A 1,980-nucleotide genomic window follows, 5' to 3' on the forward strand; every position below is an offset into this window, starting at 1 on the left:
TAACATAATATATATATATCCTTATAAAGTTTTTAAATAATTTATATTATTATATTAATAATGAAAACGTTTTGTTAAAGAAATTTTTAGAATACCGCTCTGGCTACTTGCCAGTGAAAGTTCAAAGAATGCTCAAGAAACATACTACGATTTACGAAACAAAATTTTAGAAATATCGATTTAATTTTCTAATATATTTCGTTTGTGTTTTGTTATTTAATGTAAATATTCTTTTAACGAGAAATGCGAGCAACTTTAGTATTAAACATGGCATAAAACCCGCATCGTTTACGTATATTAAAGTCGGGATTACGCGAAATCAATCGAGAAAAAAATTCTGGAATGTACAGCACGTGATATTAGCGAAATAACGAAAAATATCAACTTTTTTTGTATGCTAACAGAACAATTAATAATATTCAACTTTCGCGTTACAATCTCAAAGTGTCTTTAAATTTTTGTAGTGGAAATTGTATAGAGATACCCAGGAATTTGAAGGATATAATTTAGTTTATATTATTTGAAGGCTTGATGCCTAATTAATCTAATGTAAGATTAACTTTAATCTGATCGGTTTAACTTACTCTTTATCTTCTTTTAATTCTAAGAATTCAACATTAAATTTAATCTTATATTAGTGGAATTGAAATCTTAACTTAATAATAACTAAAAGCATTAGTCAAGCAATATCAAAATAATTCATAATTTTATCTAATTATTGTTGCATCAAAATAATGCATAAATTTTACATATATACATTTTAATTGCTGTGCATCCGATAAATATCACTAAAATTAAAAAACAAGAAAGATGCGTCGATATTTTTCAAATATCAATCTCTTTAAATTAATCTTCTTTAAATTTCGATTTGCGATACAAAAGCAGGATATTTTTTAACTGTATTGTACTTCCAATCGTTTTCTTAAGAGAGGAAAGACATGCCACTTACCGCATCGCACTTTGAATCACAGTTAATAATTCCAAACACTGCAATAATCACGGAAGGAGCTAACGAGCTAACGAGATTAATGTACAAGAATAAATAATTCACACTATTGCAGAAAATACTTGACACGCGTCGCCGGGCGTTCAACTCTCCTGGTCACGACCGAGATTCGGACGCACCATGCTATGCATGCGTTTACATTGAACGGAAGTCGCGTCTCTTCTCTCGTCTTTGTGACGAAACGCACGACATACGTTTTACGTGGATGACGCTTTACAGAAGACTGGACCGGCGTCACGCGCATTCGCTCTTCTATATGATAGTATAAGAGAACTGCAGGAGGTCTTCTCCTCTCCTGTGATGATCGTGCGTACCCCACAAGAGTAACCACCACGAGAGGGGCCTTCTGCCTCACCTGTAGTCAGATCAGGTATAAACGCACGCACAATGACGATGACGTAAAATTGTAGAATATTCATAGATTTTTTTCTCTTTTCTACAGAATTCTCAAGTTGCCCCACCTGAGTTTGTTGCTCAGCTCGTAACCAATAACTATGTGCTCCGTTTTCCCCGAAACTGAATTCGTCAGTGGACTTTCCACTTGTTACCCGAAGTACTCGCTGATCAATGTACACGTATGCACAATTAAAAGTATATATAGATATGGAGGAGTAAAATTAAGATCGGTATATCCCCTGATACTTACATCTTCTAATAAAAAATTAATAGTTATGTTTTTACAATGCATAATTATAATAATTGCTGGGAAAATAAGACAGACTTTTGGCAAACTAAATTGCAAATAACATAAATAGATAATAAAGTCAGATTTTTCAATTACTTTCGTATAAACTTTACTCTATAGTTTAGAGGTTTTTTTTTTAATTATAGAATAGATATATAAAGAGATGCAAAATATAATCGGTTTCTTCTATATATTTGAAAGAAGAAATCATTTTACATAAAAAAATAGCTTCTCTTCTTGAAATTTATAAAAACATAATATTAAAATTAATTTTAAATTTTAATTATAT

General features: G+C 31.0%; 1 protein-coding gene across 1 annotated transcript in view; it reads right to left on the reverse strand.

Moving 5' to 3' along the window:
- Positions 1-1,009, reverse strand: part of LOC108689373 (laccase-1-like) — an 8,604-nt gene extending 7,595 nt beyond the window's left edge. Inside the window, exon 1 of the mRNA XM_018196111.1 lies at positions 950-1,009. Coding sequence (XP_018051600.1) covers positions 950-954 — 5 coding nt within the window. The 5' untranslated portion in view covers positions 955-1,009. The remainder of the gene's footprint in view (positions 1-949) is intronic.
- Positions 1,010-1,980: the final 971 nt, after the last annotated feature.

Source organism: Atta colombica, unplaced genomic scaffold (assembly GCF_001594045.1).
Source record: "Atta colombica isolate Treedump-2 unplaced genomic scaffold, Acol1.0 scaffold27, whole genome shotgun sequence".
Classification (NCBI taxonomy): Eukaryota; Metazoa; Arthropoda; class Insecta; order Hymenoptera; family Formicidae; genus Atta; species Atta colombica.